The sequence below is a fragment of the Centropristis striata genome, chromosome 2 (assembly GCF_030273125.1).
Source record: "Centropristis striata isolate RG_2023a ecotype Rhode Island chromosome 2, C.striata_1.0, whole genome shotgun sequence".
NCBI lineage: Eukaryota > Metazoa > Chordata > Actinopteri > Perciformes > Serranidae > Centropristis > Centropristis striata.
Genome location: NC_081518.1, coordinates 34,372,226 through 34,391,019, shown reverse-complemented (window position 1 = coordinate 34,391,019; position 18,794 = coordinate 34,372,226). Strand labels below are relative to the sequence as shown.

The following is an 18,794-nucleotide window of genomic DNA, read 5'->3' as shown; positions in this document are numbered from 1 at the left end:
ATAATAATAATAAATAAATACAAATATATATATATATATATATTACATTACATTACATGTCATTTAGCAGACGCTTTTGTCCAAAGCGACTTACAAATATACATATATATACATATATATGAGAATCGCCATATATACATATATATACATATATATACATACATATATATATATATATGGGGGGGGTTATATAAATGGTATAATTGTGAAATGTACAGTATTATGATATGTATCTTTCACAGCATGTATGCTTGTGTTCTATTATAGATCGATGAAATCAGTTCATATTAACTTAGAAACACGTCTAAATCCTACATTGCTCTCTGGTTGCACCTTTCAGACCTTATTCAATCCCAACAAGACAGTGGTGAAGATGTTTGTTGTGATGTACGACCTACGAGCCATGCCAGCTGGACACCAGACCTTTCTGCGCCAGAGAACCTTCTCTGTTCCCGTCCGCCGTGACACAAACAATCAGAGCAGCAGGAAGCCCCTCGGCCAGGGACGCACCTTGCGCTACCTCGTTCATCTGAGGTAAGTTGGTTCATTTTTTTTCTTAAATTCACACTAAAGCTGGAACATACTTGGTACTGGTGATGTGTCTCCTCCCTTATTCATCGTCTATGTCTTTCATCTCTTTCTCCGATCCCTTCCAGGTTCCAGAGTTCTAAGTCTGGGAAGATCTACCTCCATAGGGACATCCGTCTGCTGTTTTCCAGGAAGTCCATGGAGGTGGACAGCGGAGCTGCCTACGAGCTCCAGTCCTCCACAGAGTCCCCTATCGACCCACCATTCTCTCCCCGCTGCTGAGGCCCGACTCCCTCCCTCCTCCACCCGGGCTGGCCACCACCGAAGCTTCAGTCACACCTTGATGCCAGCGATAGACTCTTACGCAGCCCACGGCTAGATAAAAGAGAAGCAATTTAAGGACTGCAGTCAACAAGACTCACCTGGCATGTGCCCAAAATCTTGAGTTTCATCCCCTCTGTCACCCAGAACTGACAAAGGGGAGAGGCTGAGAGCCTGGGAGACTCGTCAGAAATGATGTTCTTTGTTAAGTGCACAACCTTGGATCAAAGAGGTTGGGTCAAAGATTACAGTTATAGAATATGTTTCAGATCCTGTTCTCCTGGTTAAAGAAGGCTGTTCCAGATGTGATAGGTCATTGTTTTTCCTGCTGTTGTGTGTATCCCCTCCAGCGTCTGGCAGGAGAGTAGAGACCTGTGATCGTTTAGCAGAGTTTAGGCTACTTCACTCTGTTTACGCCAATCAAAATAGTAATTGGACTTGTTCAAGACATAATTAATAAGTGTTCAATTTAAATTAATTTAATTATAAATGCAATACAAGGCCCTTTAATGGTAAAATATTATTATTTTGAAGATTGGATTGATTGAACTGAAAGTGAACTCAGCTTTGACCCTTTGATTTCTGAGCTCGGAGCAGAGGGAGTGCGTATGGAAGAGGAAGCAGGTGGTAGACTGTGGTGCAACGCCATCCCCTCATCCAAAAAGAAACCCATCACCCATACCATGGACCACTAAAGAAGTTGAACAAGCAATCAAGCTCGATTCAACTGAAGGCATCACAGCAGAACATCAGAAGTGCACTGTGGATTTTTTTTCTCATTATAACTGGAAATGAAACAGAAAATAGTAATATTCTAATACTTTTGTACTGTTACAGAACCACTTTATTGGAAGTGTTGCAATAGAAAGAGTAACCTTAGTTTAGTGTTTACACATTCACTTTCAGTTTACTTACCATCAGTTTATTTAATATTTAAATTAATATTTCAGTTACTACTTGTGACGTCTGTCATGCTAAGATGATGTAGTGCAAACTGTATATCATAGTATGTATTTTTGACATTAATATTCAAATCTGAAAAAAAATATATCTATATATCTTCTAAAGCAATCTTGAATGCTGCTCTCTGTCTTTGTGTTATTATTTTTTATCATCATGTTTCCTGCTGCTTAATCTCCAAGCAGTCACACAGGGAGGAAAGGAACAAAACATTGTCATTTCTACTGCTTCCTTCACTTAAAGCTCATATGGATTTGGATCAATGTGGATTTTTTTTATTTTCATACTACTCTCAGACACCTTGTGGGTACGTCATATGACAATTAAGAACTTGAAACTTAATCGTATTACCAGTGACAGCTTTAATTTGTTGATACTAAAAAAATGAGATATGGGACCAAAAATAGCATAATGCTATTACTGGCTTTGGAGAATAGCCAGAATATTTTATCTACAGGTTTATCTAAAAACCAAGACCACAACAAGACTAACACAATAAGTGTACAGAAAGGCAACCCATCTCACCCTGTATATCTAGATTGGCAGATCAGGGACACATTAAACTGAAAAGAAGGAAAACTAATAAATGCCATATTTGGACAAAATATGCAGCCTAATCCTGAGGGAAAACACTCTTATTAGACAAAACTACATGTTATATATATATACATACATACATACATTACATAAAAAAACAGTCTCTTATTAGACAAAACTACATGTTATCAATATATATATATATATATATATATATATACATACATACATACATATACACACATACATTTATATATATATGTATACATATATACACGTGTATATATGTACATATATGTGTATGTATATATATATATATGTACATATACATACACACTACATCACACTCATAAGACGACACGCAGCAATCTACAGCAGCTGACAATAGTAGGTGAGTAGGCCTACTGCTGCCTGTTTGACACACAAAGCTGCAGTAGGTGTTGGTCCTTTAATATGGCGGCCACTGAGCTTTTATTAAATTCAACTGTAGTTGAGCACAATCTGAGAAGAGCAACCGCATAATTCAGCTTCTAACACTACATGATGAAGAAAACAATATCGGTATGCGAACACATACAATTAATACACTGTGTCCCTCGTTGCAGCATTCATCATCCTCCACATCTGAGGATTATTTGTCTGAAATCTGGATTTGTGTAACAGCACATGGATCTAACAGCTGATCGGGATGTTATGCAACGTAAATCCGATCTCAGCACTGTTGGCGAGTGCACGGGAGGAGTGCCAGAACGTGGGCGCGCATGGTGTCTCCGCATGTGACGTAGTTTTTTCTTGTGCGGGAGCGCGCGCTCGACAGGACTCGTATGGGTAGGGAAAGTCAGAGCAGGGGATTAGTGGATCACTTGTTCAACGAGTGAGCAATCTCTGGTGTGAGATCACGATAATAATACAGAAATGTCGGGGGATAACGAAGACACACAGACGGCCGAGGAGACATTAATGGACGAGAAGGTAACTGTGCAGCGGCTTAGCAGTTTCGCACCCGCAGAAGCACCGCTGACTTTGTTACAGCTAACGCTAACCTACGTTTTATAGCTTAGCTTAGCTCCTTATTGTTGACATTTCAACCGAAGCCAGCTACAAAGCTCTTGGTATGATAGTTAATGTTATTTGTCAAACGTCATAACAACATTACGTTACCGATTGGGTGGCCTACTGTACATGTTGCTAATAGAGGTAATGTATCGGGTGGTCGGTGTGAATGTCAGAGGTGCCGCTAGCTATGCTAATGTTAGCAGCTAACTGTCATGACATTCACATACTGGAAAAAGGTATCAGCTAGCACAGCTGCTAGCTTAGCTCAACCCAACAGATTGCTGTATTTTTGCTTGATTACACCAGCATTATCGTTTATTCCATTTATCGTCACACTGTTAAAATAATCGCCTAAGTAATTTTTTGTCAAAATTGTTTTTTTTTGCCTAAATCATCTCCTCATGACGCCGGCCACCTATGGTAAAATCGCCTACATCCCCACTTGATCAGATCATTTGATTTTACCCCTTTAAGATAATGGCCTATGTCAAGTGTGTGACTTAAGCGGATTTGTCATGCCTAAATCAAAATAAAATGTGACTTAGGCAATTTTTTGAACATGCCTTTGTGATTTAAGCAAGATATGGTAACACTTTATTTTGAAGGTGTCTACATAAGAGTGACATGAGCGTATCATAAACATGACATGGGATGTGTCATGAACATTAATGACACTTTGAAGTAACATTAATGCTCATGATACTTGTCATGTCATGTCTCTGACAGGCTTGTGTGACTCTTATGTAGACACCTTCAAAATAAAGTGTTACCATATCTTGCTTAAGTCACAAAGGTATGTTCAAAAAATTGCCTAAGTCATTTATTTCTCTTAAGTTACATCATTTACACATAGTGTTATTACTATGCCAATAGCCATCCTTTGTTACATCCTTTTTGAGTGAAATTATCAATAAATGACATATGTTACACATTTGGTGAAGTTTTTTGTGTTCCTGCAAAACTTGGAAAAAATGAGTTAGGGGATTATTTTAACAGGGTGACGTTATACTACCGCAGTTTTGGGTGGTGCTAGCTTTCTACCTACTTAATCGCCGCGGCTGTTAATGCACAACAACCTGATTGTTAACGTTACTTTGTGAGGGTGGTGTTGGAAAAACACTAGCCAATATTTATTTTTATTGCTATGTTGTTTTGGGCAATGCAACCCAATAAAATGCAGTGACTTAATGTAATTTGAACCTGAAACACTATTCCAGGTGTGAATACATTGTTTTACCGGCTTTGTGAGAAATAGGCCCCAGTTGCATAGGTCTTATTAAGATATATTTGATTTCTGTGAGGGTTTAGTAGTCAAAGGTTTAACATGGATTCAGAATATCTCCATACCACAGTACCATCAGCTGACAAATGTTTCAATGGGAGCCTGAAGGCAGCAGCTGAATATACTCTCTAGTTGTGCTGTATGTGGTTTTAGAGCTAAACGTTTTCCCCCTCATTTCGATGCCTGATGTTTCTGTTTTTTTCCAGGAGGTTCAGGAAAAGGTGATCAGTCCTGAGAAGTCAGAGGAGGCAAAACTGAAGGCCAGATACCCAAATTTAGGGAATAAACCCGGGGGCTCTGACCTGCTCCGCAAACGCCTGCAGAAAGGGGTGAGTTATCATTTGTTTGTCTGCAAAACAGTCAGAGTTAATTTGGGTACAGTCTCTAAACCTGCTGCCGTTTTGCCACTATATGGTACCTAAACTAATTCTGTTCAACCAATTAACATTAGCTCATGGTAGGAGTTTTCACAGCATGCCATTTGGTGAAAACTAACATTTTAGAAAACCCTCTCAGTGCAACACAATACAAATTAACACCACCACAAACAGCTGTCTCCAAAGTGGCTATAAAGTTGAATCAACACACTTAACAGTTCCAACAAAGCCTGGACATTATAACCCTTCATGAATTCAGGATTTATTGCAGGGAAGTAAGATTGTTAGTTGTAGCTAGGTGTATATAATAACACTGTCTTCATGTATTTTACCATGCTTTATAAAATGATAATGCTTGAATGAGTATACAAAGACAGACATTAGTGGGCGATTATGATAAACAAAACATTTCATTTATTCAGTAAAAATACAAGCTGGATTGCAGCCTCTCAAATGTGGGGATTAGCAGCTTCTGTGTTTTCATATCGCTGTAATGCGTACACTGCTGGCCTGGGAAAACTGGCAATTTGAAGTCATCACTTTAGGTCCTGGTAATAACTTGTGAGCTGTACTTGCCATTATAATATTTTTGTAATAATAAAAATTGATAAAGGGGTCCCAATAATGAAAAGTATCAGTTACTAAATTTAATTATGTATCTTAAAGTTGCCCTGTGTACATTTTTTGTTTGTTGACAAAAAATGTATTTGCAGTCAGTGTTTCTCACCAGAACACATGATGTGCATCCTTGTGCATCCTTGAACACATGATGTGCATCCTTGCGACATGTTGACTGCATATCCTCCCTTGTTAAACATTTGCAAAGTTGAATATCCATGTTTACTTACTAGCAGTCATCTTCTTCGCTGTCTTTGTTGGCACATTTCTACCATATCATGGAAAGTCACCAAATGTGAATCAGCGAAATCATGCAGGTCCAATGAAAAAATTGTGCATCACATCGCCCACATGCTTATACATAAGAATGTGCGCACAGGATACAAACCACACAAGGACCATAAAAAATCATAAAAATGTGTCTCCATAGAGCCACTAGTGGTCAAAAACTCCACAGACTACCCTTAAAAAGAGCACAATTTATGGCGTTTCCTCTCTCAACCATTTACTTTAAATAAGAAAGCAAGTCTTTACTACTACGTACTAAAGATACAATTGATTTCTCCTTGAAATGTAAATAACGTGTTTGTTTTTAATAGATCACATCTCAAAATGTAAATCTTGTGTCTCTTCACAGCAAAAGTACTTTGACTCTGGCGACTACAACATGGCCAAAGCCAAGATAAAGAACAAGCAGTTGCCGACAGCTGCGCCTGAGAAGACCGAGATCACAGGGGACCACATCCCCACCCCCCAGGACCTGCCCCAGAGGAAACCTTCTTTGGTGGCCAGTAAACTGGCAGGCTGATGCACACCAAGCCCCTGCAGCACCTCCCAGCCCTAACCCTCTCCACTCAAGTCTCAGAGCTGTAACTTTACCCCTCCCACCCCTCACAGTACCTGTCCACTGTCCCCCGCCTCTGCCTCCCCCCCTCAGCCTGGACCCCACACCTAGCACCAAGCGGACGGGTTAGCTGATCCCTTCAAGTCCTGTTTATTTTAGTTTCCACCCCATCTGACCCTGCCTCTACTGTCTCCTATCCTTGTTTTCCCTCCCCACGCCTCCAAACTGACTGCCCTTTTGTCATGGTCTTCTTACTTTTTCATGTTCCTTTGTATTTCCTCATTACTTCAATGTAAGAAACACTGAAAGATGGGAATTCCAAGTGTGTGTGTGTGTGTGTGTGTGTGTGATGAGCGAATAGTGACGCTTCTGTACGACTGATGGACAACTGATACCAAGATGTTTACTGTCTGAAGAGAGGGGCGGGCAGCAGAAGCTGCACCTTGTATGGTTAGAGGGCTTTAGTATGGTCATCAGGATCCTTCAGTTTGAAAGCTTGTGCGTGTGTATATATATACATATATATATATAAATTTCTTTTTGTTTGGCACAGGGGCAGATGTCAGCCTTTTAGAACATTTTACATCAGATTTGTATCATTCACTGTATGTCCTTATTCTAAATTATGCTGTCCAAATGCTTGTGATTTACTGAATATAGTAATCCAAAGGCCAAGCTAAATTTTGTTAACACTTTGATTGTGAACCGCGGGAGGAAGCTGCACTATCGTGTGATATGGAGCTGCATGTGTGACGCAGGGCTCCCCAAAGGCAAACCTCACTGAGCTCAATTTTATTTCATCAAGGTGCACTGAACACAGACATTTAAACAGACGCTGAAAAGCTCAGGTGCAGCATATCAGCACTAGGTGACATGTAGATGCTGCATTCAAGACATCTTGAAACTTTGAACAACAAAAGAGGAGCTGTTGCTGCAGTTTGAGCAGTAATGTTGAGAGTTTGCACTGTATTTGTGGTGTGCCATCCATCTCAGCCTCAGATGATGATGATGCATTCCTCTCCTCAGGTCAATGTTTCTACTTACAAGTTGTCATGAATGGAACATTACATAAGAAGATGAGGTAGAGGTGAATGTGGGACCTAAAAATCAAGATATCTGTCAGTAGGGACCAGTCGTTGTGTCCTGTATGCTGTGTTAGTAGATTCAATTTATGGTAATAAAAAGAAATGTACTGGAAGCAGCTCTTGGCACTGGGATCATAGTGTTATAAATCATGTAAGACGTGGGAAAAACCTTCTATACTCATAAGTTGAAGTAGTTTTATCTAAAAAAATGTCTTGGCCCTGTATAGTGCTTTTCCAGGGCTCTTGCTGACTGGATGAAGTTTACCTGTGATGTGGTAAAGCGAAGCTAGCACAACATCGCCTAAGCTGTGCATGTATATGGCTGCCCTGCTGTCACTTCGTGCCATTTTGTTTTGTAAATAAAATAGTTTTGCACAAATGTTTAATAACTGTGTCGCATGTCTGTGTGTTTTTATGACCACTTTGAAGATGTTTTGTATGTTTAAGTAGCTTTCGTTTGTCTATTCAATGCATACATTTAGAACACAACCGCATGTATGCATTAGATCAGTTTTGTTCAGAATCAATGTCAACTCCAGTCAGATGTAATCAGCATAACAGTCAGAGACTCTGTATGACTGTTGACACTTTCAGATTTCAATTTAATTTTCCCTTTGTAACTAAACTGAGACCTGCACCAACAAACTAAAATGTCAGAAATGACTGATTCAGCAACTCTTTGACACTCAAAATAAAGTAACCATCATAAGCTTCAGTAAGTTTTAGTTGATTTATACTGTAAGAGTTTCCTGAATTTCACTCATCCAGTTTTTACTTTGCCACAAAAGATACTCTTTTAGGCATTGTGATTCAGGAAGTAATTAGTTAAAATGTTAAGATTTTGAGACAGAAATTTTGCTGAGAAAAGGTGATTATTTCTTTTTTCACTCCCTCTAACAGAATACATCAGGGAAATTGGATCAAATTAAGTGCACATATTCCTCTGCATTAAATGCTCTCCCAGCATGTACAGTAGTGTTCAAAATAATAGCAGTCCAATGTGACTAACCAGATTAATCCAGGTTTTTAGTATATTATTATTGCGACATGACAAACAAGGTACCAGTAGGTGCAGTAGATTCTCAGAAAACCAACAAGACCCAGCATTCGTGATATGTACGCTCTTAAGGCTGTGCAATTGGGCAATTAGTTGAAAGGGGTGTGTTGAAAAAAATAGCAGTGTGGCATTCAATCAGTGAGGTCATCAATTTTGTGAAAAAACAGGTGTGAATCAGGTGGCCTCTATTTAAGGATGAAGCCAGCACTTGTTGAACATGCATTTCTCTTTGAAAGCCTGAGGAAAATGGGTCGTTCAAGACATTGTTCAGAAGAACAGCGTACACTGATTTAAAAAGTTGATTGGAGAGGGGAAAACTTATAAAGAGGTGCAAACAATTATAGGCTGTTCAACTAAAATGATCTCCAATGCTTTAAAATGGAGAGCAAAACCAGAGACACGTGGCAGAAAACAGAAGACAATCATCCAAATGGATGGAAGAATAAGCAGAATGGCAAAGGCTCAGCCAATGATCAGCTCCAGGATGATCAAAGACAGTCTGGAGTTACCTGTAAGTGCTGTGACAGTTAGAAGACGTCTGTGTGAAGCTAATCTATTTACAAGAATCCCCCGCAAATTCCCTCTGTTAAAAAAAAAGGCATGTGCAGAAGAGGTTACAATTTGCCAAAGAACACATCAACTGGCCTAAAGAGAAATGGAGGAACATTTTGTGGACTGATGAGAGTAAAATTGTTCTTTTTGGGTCCAAGGGCCGCAGACAGTTTGTGAGACAAGCCCCAAACTCTGAATTCAAGCCACAGTATACAGTGAAGACAGTGAAGCATGGTGGTGAAGCATCAAGATATGGGCATGTTTCTCCTACTATGGTGTTGGGCCTATTTATCACATACCAGGGATCATGGATCAGTTTGCATATGTCAAAATACTTGAAGAGGTCATGTTGCCTTATGCTGAAGAGGACATGCCCTTGAAATGGATGTTTCAACAAGACAATGACCCCAAACACACGTGAACGAGCAAAATCTTGGTTCCAAACCAAAAACATTGATGTTATGGTGTGGCCAGCCAAATCCCCGGAAATTTCAGATACTTTCAATACTCTGTAGATTAGTAGTATAGTACTGCACCATATCATATATTTTTGAAATTTAAAAATCAACTATAAGTGTGAAATAATTGCAGTGAAGTACTCTGTATTCTAGTAGGTAGGTTAGTAGTATCGTGCTGTAGCATATACAATTTATTTATTTAAGAAGTAACTATACTAAAAATGATTGTATTGAAGTATTTTATATACTATTGTAGATTTATAGTACAATACTGCCATATCATGCATTTTTTGTTTTTTATAAAGATTTTTTTTTATTGTTTTCTTTTTTCTTACCATCACAAAGAACATTTTACCACAAAGTGCCCTCACATTTTCAGCAATTACAAAGAAAAACAAGCAGTACTGAACGGGCCCTCGCAGTACACGCGTGTCGGGGCATGCTGCCGTCGGGGTGTGTGCGTTACAGGGGCCAGTCTATACCACCCCTATGAATTTCATTGCCTTAAGCGTTAGTGTGTGGCCACGGTACCAAATATGAAATTAGACTAACACCACAGTGCCACCTAGGGGCCGATCAATAAAACCTTAAAGGGTTATCCTTAGGAGGGCATTGACAATAATTGTACCAAGTTTTGTATAATAATGCACAAACCATCCCTTTAATTTCTGAAGGAGGAAATACAGTTTCTGAAGGAGGACTCTTAACTGATATGTATAAGTTAGAGGAGGCAGGTAGCAATGGTGGAAAGTAACTATGTACATTTACTCAAGTACTGGACTTAAAGTACAATTTTGAGGTACTTTTATGTACATTTTATGTAACTTTAAACTTCTACTCCACTACATTTTGAGACATAGATTGTACTTTTTATTCCTCTACATTTAGCTGACAGCTTTAGTTACTTTTCAGGTCAAGATTTAAAATGAAAAGCATGATACATTTAAAATGATTACCTATTTTTATAAATTAAACCACTTAAAAGTTTATTAGGTAGTTAAAATGAGCGGAGTGGAGTCATTTCACAGTGTGGTATTAGTACTTTTACTGAAGTAAATGTAACCGGTCTGTATTTTCTCTGCGTTGTGTTCTGGTTAATGATGAGTAAGGAGACCCAGGATTTCCACACACGACACTTTACTGCAGTGGCACAAGAAACAAAACAGCATACAGTGTGATGAGCGGCGGCGTGGTGTCTCTCATAGCTTGATGGGAGCAAGACGAATGCCGTTAGTAACAACAGAGCTAAACAATGCTAGCGCATTTAGCGGCAAATAATTACACACAAAAAACTCGACATAAACTGTACAGACTGCGGCGAAACTAAGAGGCAACATCCGTGACATCATCATCCATTATATATGTTAATCCGACATTGTTTCAACCGTAAATGACATTTATATGAACTTTTAATGGAAGAGAATAGTAGTTTTGTGCTTACCTCCGGTCAAACAGAAGATAGATTTGACCGGAGCGCGCACGTACGGTCCTACGTCATCACGCCGACAGTCGCCGCACTTTTTTTTACATTTATTTATTTATTTATTTTTTTGTCTTTATTTTTTTTATTTTTATTTTTTTTATTTTATTTTATTATTATTTTATTATTTTATTTTTATTTTTCGCTTCTGCGCATGCGCGGGTTTTTCGCTTCTGCGCATGCGCGGCCCTTTCCGCTTCTGCGCATTCGCGGCCTTTTCCGCTTCTGCGCATGCGCTTTTGCCGCTTCTGCGCATGCGCGGCTTTTGCGGTTCTGCGCATGCGCGGCTTTCTCATCGGCTTTATCACCAGATTCAGCACAACTCAGTGAACACGTGGATATAAGGTTTTTGAATGTGCGATAAAGTATGTGGGAGTTATTAGCCAAAACGCACTTTCCTTTATTATAGCGCCACCTAGTGGTGGAAATTCAGGATGAGAATTGATTATACAATTTTTCGCCAGGTGTGACTTATATTTAAAGTTTCATGAGTTTTGGGGTATGTTCAGGCAGTGAAAAATGCGATCATTTGGGAAGAAGAAAAAAAAAATCATTCGAAATACAATAGGGACCTCGCAGGTTGTTGCCTGCTCGGGCCCTAATAAAGGAACAATACAACAAAAGGTTAATATTTGTATATATATATAATATTTTATACAGTTTATATATACCATATCATGCAGTAGTGAAGTAAAATTAAAGTTTAAAAAAAGTCCAATATTTCCTTCAGAAATGTATTGGAGGAGAGGTATAAAGTAGCATTAAATGTAAATACTTAGTGTAGTCAAGGCCGGATTAACCATATGGGCAACTGGGCAATTGCCCAGGGGCCCATGACCTCTAAAGGGTGGGCACAAGCTAAATATCTGGTTATCTCGCGCTTATATGTTAAACTGTCCATCGGAGCCGTGGCTCAACAGTTAATTTTGAGGTGACAGGGTGATTTCTGTTTAAAATGAGCTGAGGACCAAAATGCTGCTTGATTCTCGATTCTTGATTTTTGTTTGTGTCTTGTCTTCCTCTGTGATGCCTCTATCAATTCAATACATTTGTGCTGCTGGGAATAGGTTTTGTAAATAAATATTGGATGCTTTGAAAGTGGTTGCGCCTTCCAAATAAAATGTATTTTTATTATTATTATTATTATTATTATTATTATGTATAATCTGTCAAAATTGACCTAAATTTTGCCGGATTATACTGATGCTGATGTGTTTTGTTTTCATAACATCATATGTGAGTGAGTTGCCTTGACAAGAGGACATAGTGGTGCATTTGTAATTCTATGAGCGTTTGCACATCTGTACATGAAAATGCACTTGATGACAGTTAGTCATTGATGTATTGAGTATATTAACTCTATATTACTGTAATGTATTCTATATTTTGCCAGATCATGGTGATTCTGGGGTCGTGATGATGGGGCCCTTGAATATTGTTGTCCAGGGTACAGCAAAGAGCCCATTTCAGATACTTTGCCTACACTGTGTAGTGATTGTTGAAGGAATAATACAAAATTTGTTTTGTTGATGTATTTTCATCTTGTGGCCATCGGGGGGCGCAGTTTTACACGCGGCAGCAGCCCTCTCTGTTTGGCTGAATCATTTCATCCATCGTACCCAGAATGCAAAGTGAGACACCGAAACCTCAGCAGCAGCCTCAAGCTCTCCAGGTTATCATGGCGATAAGAGACACATCTTCCCCTTGAGTCCCGCAGCAGCAGCAACAAAGGATTTGTCCCTCCGCTGCATGAAAACACTCACACAGTCCCATGCAGCGCAGAGCCCTGCCGGAGTTTTAGCCCAGATTGGAGAAAAGGACATATCGTGCGACCGTCATGGCAGCGTCTGAGCTGTACACAAAGGTAAGACAAGTGTATATTTTTATGTATGTAGCTAGGTGCTAGCATGTCGGCTAAATAAATGTTATACAGCTATGGCGTCAAGCTAAACGCTGTTAAATTTACAGCTTGTTGTCTCACTAAACATGCTGACAGTTTGATTTTCGCTTACTAAAACGTGTCTTTTTTTAAAAAGCAGGCTTGGTGGTGGTTTGAAATGAATGAAAAATATGTTAAAACCACATAAAACATGCTGTTCTGATACAAGAGATGTGTTTGGCTGTTTAAATATAGATGTCAGTCCAGCGCTGAAATGGGTGCAGCTGACAAAAAGACAGTAGATGCGGCAGAGTCGTTTGTTTACCTATAGTCGTCATTCTTTATATCAAATTGTATGTTACCTCGTATCAATAGTGTTTTGACATTAGTCACCTTATCTTCCCACCTAAACAAGATATCTTTTGCCATACCGGGCCTCTAAATCGCACATCATCCCCCACTTGAGGCCAGGGGTCTGGGATGATGCAAAGGCGGTGCCAGCCATCATGGAGGCTCTGGTTTTACGGTTGTAACCATAATACTTGGCGCTAGTTCAAGCCTGTGCATCTGCGTGGCAGAGTGTTAGTGTTTTATTTTGATATAGGTGCGTGTCTCGAGTTTATGACCCGGTTCTTCTGGGTTTGAGCCGACTTAGTCCCGCAGGTTGGGTACCGCTGAGATGCTGCGCCGCATCCGGACAGTTTAGCATCCTTTAGCATCCGGGAGGTTTAGACGGGTGGAGGCCCTGAAGCCTCACTGTAGCTCTACAGCTTCAGATGCTCACTAGAGAGCATCTGACACTGCTGCTGAGGAGGACTCACAAGGTCATTAATTGCTGCTGCTGTGTTTCTGTGATTGCAAAGTTAAAACCGAGATTTAAAAAAAAAAGTGTGAGGGAGGAGATGAGTCACCCATCCCCCTACTTTCTCTGACAGCTGGTGTGTTCAGCTTGAATAAGATTGTGGTGCTGTTGGTGGTGTTGAGAAAACGTGTTTTTGTGGTTATGGCGATTGTTATAGAATTTTCTTTTTAAATCTGCACTAAACAGCAGCACTGCAGTGTAATGTGAACCCCTGCATTTCAGTCTAATCTCTCAGGTTAAAGGAAGACGTTTTCTGCCTCTGTTGTTGATTTGAACCCTGTGTCAGCAAATGTTTGAGTCCCTGCTGGCTCCTTTGGGTGCTGGTCTTTGGCTGACCCTGACCTCTGATCATAAAAAAAAGAGCCAAAAAAAAAAGCATCATGTTACATTTAGTGCAGAAATTCTTTGAGTAATCTATTATTCATCATCAGAAAAGGGACTGGCAACAAGATTGTTTTCAAAACAAAGCAAACTTTCACAGGTTCCTGTTGGTTCCAGCCTCTTAAATGTGATTATTTGCTGATTTTTTAAGTCATCTTAGAAAATTAAATATTTTTCTATTTTGAATTTAAAATTTATTTTAAATTTGAAACACATTTACATAAAAGACATACAAGTAAACAAGCATACTGAGGGGAAAAAAAGATGTGGAAAGAGAAAGTTGAGGAACCAGGCCCGCAACAACTCAAGCACGTCCATCTATAACCAACCCCGATCGAGAGGCATTACCCAGACCCCTCCCAGGAGCGGGCCCTGAAGGACCCGTGTAAGAAACCATCACCCCACAAAGAAAAAACAAACATAAAAAGGCATACATATCTTGAATGTATAAATCAGCCATTTCCATATTTAATCTATTAACTCCATGACACCCAGAGCAGCAAAACAGGAAAATATATGGTAACAATAGAAACTTATCTATAAAACATTAAAATGAAAGTTAAAAAAAAATCATTGATCTTTATCCCAATCTTTTATAATTGCTAATTTTTGCCAACCATCTGATTGTGGCTTTATTTTATTTTTTATAATAAACTTGGTCAATAAATAATGATGTTTTAGGAACATAATGAATGGTTCTAATTTAATATATTTTTCTTTTTTGAAAATAAAAAAAATCCCCAGAAGCACAATGGTGTTTAACAACATATTTTTTTCTTCTTGCAAACCCCAAATTATATTGATTGGTGATAATGTTAAGACAAGTCCTTGCACAGAGCCACATCTGGACAGTACCAAAACAGATGTAAGATGTCTTCCTCTTCTTCTCCGCAAAATCTGCAATTATTGTCCTCAGTTATTCTCCAAAATTTTTAACATTTCTTTGTTGGTAGAATCTTGTAGAAAAATGTAATTTGAAGAGCCCATAAATGGGTTGAATAGGATGATTTGTACAAATTCTTAAAGATATTCAACCAAGGAAGCGACGTATCAAATATATTTTTCCAATAATCTTGAAAATAATATGGGGAAATTGCTGTATTTTTAAAAGATAAAAAGAAATTGTACAAGTCAAGATTAACTTTTCTATATCCCAACCATTCATAATTTTTTATAGACAGGCGGCAGACACCTAGATTTGTATTTGAACCAAATAGTGTTGTCTTCCAAGCTGGAGGGATTGCTGAAATCAACTGCAGATACCATAATTTTGGACAAAAGTCTCCATATGTTGAAGTAAAGGATTCATAGTTAAGAAAAAAATCTTACATGTTATACTAAATAATTAATTGATTGATCAAGAAACATATTGGTGCAATACACATATTATGTAAAATCAGTTTGTTTATATGTTTATAGCTGGGTGCAAGCAGGTCAATTTGCATTAAATTCAGAATGAATTCAATATTAGCAAATTTTCACATTCGGTTGCATTTATATTTTAGACAATGTCCCAAGTTTGTTGGAATCAGGGTTGTATTCTACAGACTTAAGAAAAAAATATTTTTTTGGTTGAGATCCTCACCAAAATCACACAATGAATAATGATGCAGAGATGACCATTCCCTCCATTATCATAAATCATATTGCAGATACAGTATCAGTCATAATCATAATGTTGTTTTTTTTTGTTTTTTTTTAAACAAATCTTTAAGCATGGGTCAGCTGTGTTTGTTCTAGTTCTGGGATATTCTCCCAGCAAACATCAGTTTTGCTACAGAAAACATGTCTTTGTTATAGTTTTGGTGGCTTAAAATGAATGAAAAACATATGAACATGCTTGCCCCAACATTAAACATTTAAAAATAAGGGTTGCTGCCTGCCTAATATTAATGTCTGTTGGATCTGTTTAAATAACCGCTAAGTGAAATATTACAACCAGCCATCAACAGAATGTATGTAGATTTTGGCTGAGGCAGCTCAGGATTTGGCTCATAGGGTGTTAAAGGGTTTTAATTGCAGAGGCATAGGGAAAACTTTGGCTGTATGTGTCAGTGTGGCTGGGAAACACAACGTTAGTTTCTGCATTGAATGGAGCAGTCTGTTTAGGAAGTCCACCTCTGATGTCAGACCCCTCTCTGTGATCTACTTTTCCAACACAGGGGTGGAAACACTCTGGCCTTTGTGCATATCAGTACGCCGTATAAAAGCTTATTGAGCAGGTCTGAGCTGCTTGGTTAACATGTACAAACACACACACACACACACACACACACACACACACACACACACACACACACAGCATCAAATTCTGCTCCGCTCCACGTTTGGCTCTTGTCTGACCTGATCGCCAGTGTAGAGAGAGGTGAGTCAGAGGTGAAGGCACATTTTGTAGGCCAAAGGGGAATGTTTGTTAACATTAATTACTTTTAATATCAAACTTCAATGAGTATGTTCCATCAGTGTGAGCCAGGATGAAAACTAGTCAGAGGGGGTGAATGTGAATGAAACACTGCTGTGTAACGAGAAGCAGAGTTGGAGGAGACGGAGGATATTCTCATGGAAGTGGAGGCGATGCAACGCTCCATTAGATGACTCAGAAATGGAAAGGCTCTTCAACACACAACCAAGACTTTCAAAAATACATACTGCATTTAAAGGAGTGTCTTTCTAGCACAGAATATATTTTTATTTTTAGAGTTACGAGACTCAGCATTGATTCATGAACCTAAGCTGGGAAGAAAGCTACGGCCTCTGTAGACTTTCTTCTTCTCAACAAGTTTAGCATGTAGACAATATCGTACAGAGATACGCTGCCTCTGAATGAAGTTATGACAGCCTTGATTTGTCTGTGTCAGTAGACAGGAGGCTTTGGCTTGCTGTCAATTCACAGCAGGAGCTGGCAGTGAGGCAGTAGTGAACCATGCTCTTGGGCAAGGAAACATAAGAAGAGGTACTTATGGAAAGCGGAGTGCTTTTAATCTGTAACTTTAAAGAGAGAATGCTGTTTTATTACTCAACTGCTCTTTGAGGAGGCACTAGAGAGAGTCAGATTGGGAATTATAGGTCAAGTTATGATATATAATTATATATATTATCTTTATTTGTTGCCCCTAAGCACAAGATTTAGTTGATAATTGTGTGATCATATTGGAGAGGAATAAGTAGAGGTGCAAGTTTCATCATGATATGATATTATATTGGTTCTTTGGAATATAATATGATATTTGCTGTTATCAGTCTGCCACAATATTATGTTGATTTACTTCAATTCTGGGGCCTGTGATGATAATATAACCCTATTATACAACTCAAAAAAGGCAACTTTAATATGGTATTGACAGTTTTAATGAGCTCTTCCAGACATTTACATAAAATTCTGTCTATAGATGCAACAAGAATAGAAAGGCAGAATTTCAAAATAAAAGCATATCGTAAATATGTATTGATATTTTCACTTTGCATCATTAATCATTGAATCGATATATCCATACAGACCGATGTAACGTTACAACGCTAAAAATGACTTAATTTCTTCAAAGCTGATTGGAGCTGATCAGGAAAAGAGTCACATCACTCTGCACTCCTCTGTAATGAAACAGTACTTGACAATCGTACAGAGTCTTTTCCTTTTCAACGCTCGTGCACACACGTGCTACTGGTACACATGTACCATCATTAGTTAATTCAAACTGGCAGAAGGCTAAACTGCCAGTAAGCTGTCCCACACTGTAAATGCTGGAAGTTTAGACAGTGCACTGCAGTGTTGGTGCTGTAGGTTCTCGTCCAACTGACAGGAACCTGAAAGAGTTGCATGAGGCTCAGAAAACAGCGTCGGGTTGAACCTTTGCAGTGCATATGGCCACAGGCCGCCCAGTGATGTGAGGGAGCCTGTGTTGTCATGAGCAGCTGATGGGAAGAAAACACCTGCTGTTGCATCACTTGTTGGGGTGTTTCCAAAACACAGCATGCCTGACTGTTTTAACCCACAGAGAGCAGTGCAGCAGTGGCTTTCACTGCTTTCGTCCAGACTGAAATATCCCAACGACTATTGGATGGTTTGCCATTACATTTGATACAGATTTCCAGGCGTCCAGAGGATGAATCCTACTGATCTCTTGTCTTTTCTTCTAGTATCACCATGAAGTTCACATTTGTTGTTTTGAGTTAAATACTTCAACAACCTTTGAATTGAGTGAAATTTCGTACATACATACTTTTGGCATATTACTTAAATTTGCTTGATATTTGCATATATTTCATACCTTGGCTTAATAGTTTATTTAAATATCTCAAGACCAAAATAACCCACTACTTAATACAGAACCCTGTATTTGATCATTTTTATGCCCAGGTGTAGAAAAAAAGACTATTTGTATGGTTTTGCTTCCTTGATTTATTGCAACCCGTGATTGGCCCACTACCAAAGCAAGTATTGATTTATTACAATCTTGTGGCATTAATTTAAAAATACACAACAATTCTACATGTCCATGATTTGATTAAATGATTGATTT

General features: G+C 38.8%; 3 protein-coding genes across 3 annotated transcripts in view; all 3 read left to right on the top strand.

The window, feature by feature from the left end:
• atosa (atos homolog A) overlaps positions 1-1,748 on the top strand; it is a 34,364-nt gene extending 32,616 nt beyond the window's left edge. Inside the window, exons 11-12 of the mRNA XM_059352076.1 lie at positions 341-534; positions 657-1,748. Coding sequence (XP_059208059.1) covers positions 341-534; positions 657-810 — 348 coding nt within the window. The 3' untranslated portion in view covers positions 811-1,748. The remainder of the gene's footprint in view (positions 1-340; positions 535-656) is intronic.
• Positions 1,749-3,145: 1,397 nt separating this feature from the next.
• LOC131986487 (cAMP-regulated phosphoprotein 19-A-like) lies at positions 3,146-7,987 on the top strand. The gene is made up of 3 exons (XM_059351466.1): positions 3,146-3,318; positions 4,891-5,013; positions 6,317-7,987. Exons 1-3 carry the CDS (start codon positions 3,262-3,264, stop codon positions 6,485-6,487), a joined length of 351 nt encoding a protein of 116 aa, XP_059207449.1. The 5' UTR covers positions 3,146-3,261; the 3' UTR covers positions 6,488-7,987.
• Positions 7,988-12,805: 4,818 nt separating this feature from the next.
• myo5aa (myosin VAa) overlaps positions 12,806-18,794 on the top strand; it is a 66,276-nt gene continuing 60,287 nt past the window's right edge. Inside the window, exon 1 of the mRNA XM_059349542.1 lies at positions 12,806-13,019. Coding sequence (XP_059205525.1) covers positions 12,993-13,019 — 27 coding nt within the window. The 5' untranslated portion in view covers positions 12,806-12,992. The remainder of the gene's footprint in view (positions 13,020-18,794) is intronic.

Coding starts and splice junctions, on each gene's coding strand:
- LOC131986487 (XM_059351466.1), top strand. CDS start 3,262: ATGTCGGGGGATAACGAAGACACACAGACGGCCGAGGAGACATTAATG. Junction 3,319..4,890: donor AGACATTAATGGACGAGAAG/GTAACTGTGCAG, acceptor GTTTTTTTCCAG/GAGGTTCAGGAAAAGGTGAT. Junction 5,014..6,316: donor GCAAACGCCTGCAGAAAGGG/GTGAGTTATCAT, acceptor GTCTCTTCACAG/CAAAAGTACTTTGACTCTGG.